This window comes from Etheostoma spectabile, chromosome 12 (genome assembly GCF_008692095.1).
Source record: "Etheostoma spectabile isolate EspeVRDwgs_2016 chromosome 12, UIUC_Espe_1.0, whole genome shotgun sequence".
NCBI lineage: Eukaryota > Metazoa > Chordata > Actinopteri > Perciformes > Percidae > Etheostoma > Etheostoma spectabile.
The window spans coordinates 1,167,195-1,168,625 of NC_045744.1; the positions used below are offsets into that span (position 1 = coordinate 1,167,195).

Here is a 1,431-nt window from a genome sequence, read left to right on the forward strand (position 1 = left end):
CCCTTCCACAGTATGCTTATGCTCTCATCAGATGCCTTTGGGCAACGGCATAAATTAGCGGACATCAGCCAGCCACAAAGAAACGGCTCTGGGATCCCAGCTCCTACAGAAACTCTATCTTTCTCTCTCTCTTTTCATGACTGACTGTGTCCTTTGCATGCATGCTAACTTGGTGACACTGTTTGCAAATGTAGTTCACATTAAAAAGACAATTTAAAAACTGATGAATGAAAGCGATACTCACCATCGTTCTGGGATTTGCTGAGGAATATGGTGCTGGCCCGTGGATGCTCCGACGGATTGTACTCCTTATATAACTCTGTCCAAACACAACGCATAAAGGGTCACTTTGGGAAACAGCAACAGGGATCAGAGGCACACTACTGCAGTCATCTTCAACGCAAGTAACAGAAGTACTTCTTCTGTATGAATGAAAGAATTTAGTTTATTAGAGTTTATATTTGTGTCTGGACGCTTATACACGGCACATCCACTAAAGGATTATCAGTTCTGACACAAAACTAAATATGTGCAGTACATAAAGGGTACAAATATACAATGTTCAACACAAAAAAACAGATGAATACAAGAAGGGAACTAACACAAAGTAAACATTTCAACATAACTGAAGTAGAAAATAAACAGCTTAGGTAGATACTGTAGGTATTTCATATAATTAGCATTATGTATTTTGTAGCCTATACAGGCATAGAGGGCAGTGATAAGCTTTTTGACTGCCTCTTTATCACAACAAATGACCATGTTAAGTCCAGTGAGGGATGATGGGATTGTCAATCAATACCAATGACTCACAAAGTTCATCACCTTCAACATTACAATAATAATATACACTTTCTGCCATACCATCTGTTACATAGAGATAAGCAATGTCCCCAGAACATGAATAACATTGATTTTAAGTTTGAGTTCCTTATTGTCATGTACACACCTGGCAAAGAACTTCTTGGATCTCAGGCTCCCTCTAACAATGCTCAAATGTATAAATATAAGACTAAACATAGCAAAAATTAGTAATCTAAGACATAAAACTGTTTGGAAGTTGAAGTATTGGGTTAAAATATATGAAAATAAAATATATTATATATTTGTTGCCAAATACCTGCAAAACTAGTCTCACATGTCCAGACCTTCCTCCACAGCTCTGCGGAGGAAGGTCCAGGGTCAGTTACCAGAGATGTAATACTTTGTTACTGTAGTAGATTTTTCAGATATTTTTAATTTTACTTTTCTATTTAATTTTATGCCCACTTTTTACTTTTAGTCCTTACATTTTAACACAAATATGGGTACTTTCTGCTCCTTACATTTGACAAACTGGCTGGTTACTTTAGTTTCAAATCATTTCACTGGAGTTACTCTTGTTCTTATTTGCATCATCAACACAGACTTCAATCTAATTGGATGGGACTA

At 36.6% G+C, this 1,431-nt stretch overlaps 1 protein-coding gene across 2 annotated transcripts in view; it reads right to left on the reverse strand.

Moving 5' to 3' along the window:
* LOC116699794 (cyclin-Y) overlaps positions 1-1,431 on the reverse strand; it is a 16,674-nt gene that overhangs the window by 7,828 nt on the left and 7,415 nt on the right. For both annotated transcript variants that reach the window (XM_032532553.1, XM_032532554.1), the window contains exon 2: positions 245-319. In XM_032532553.1, coding sequence (XP_032388444.1) covers positions 245-319 — 75 coding nt within the window. The remainder of the gene's footprint in view (positions 1-244; positions 320-1,431) is intronic.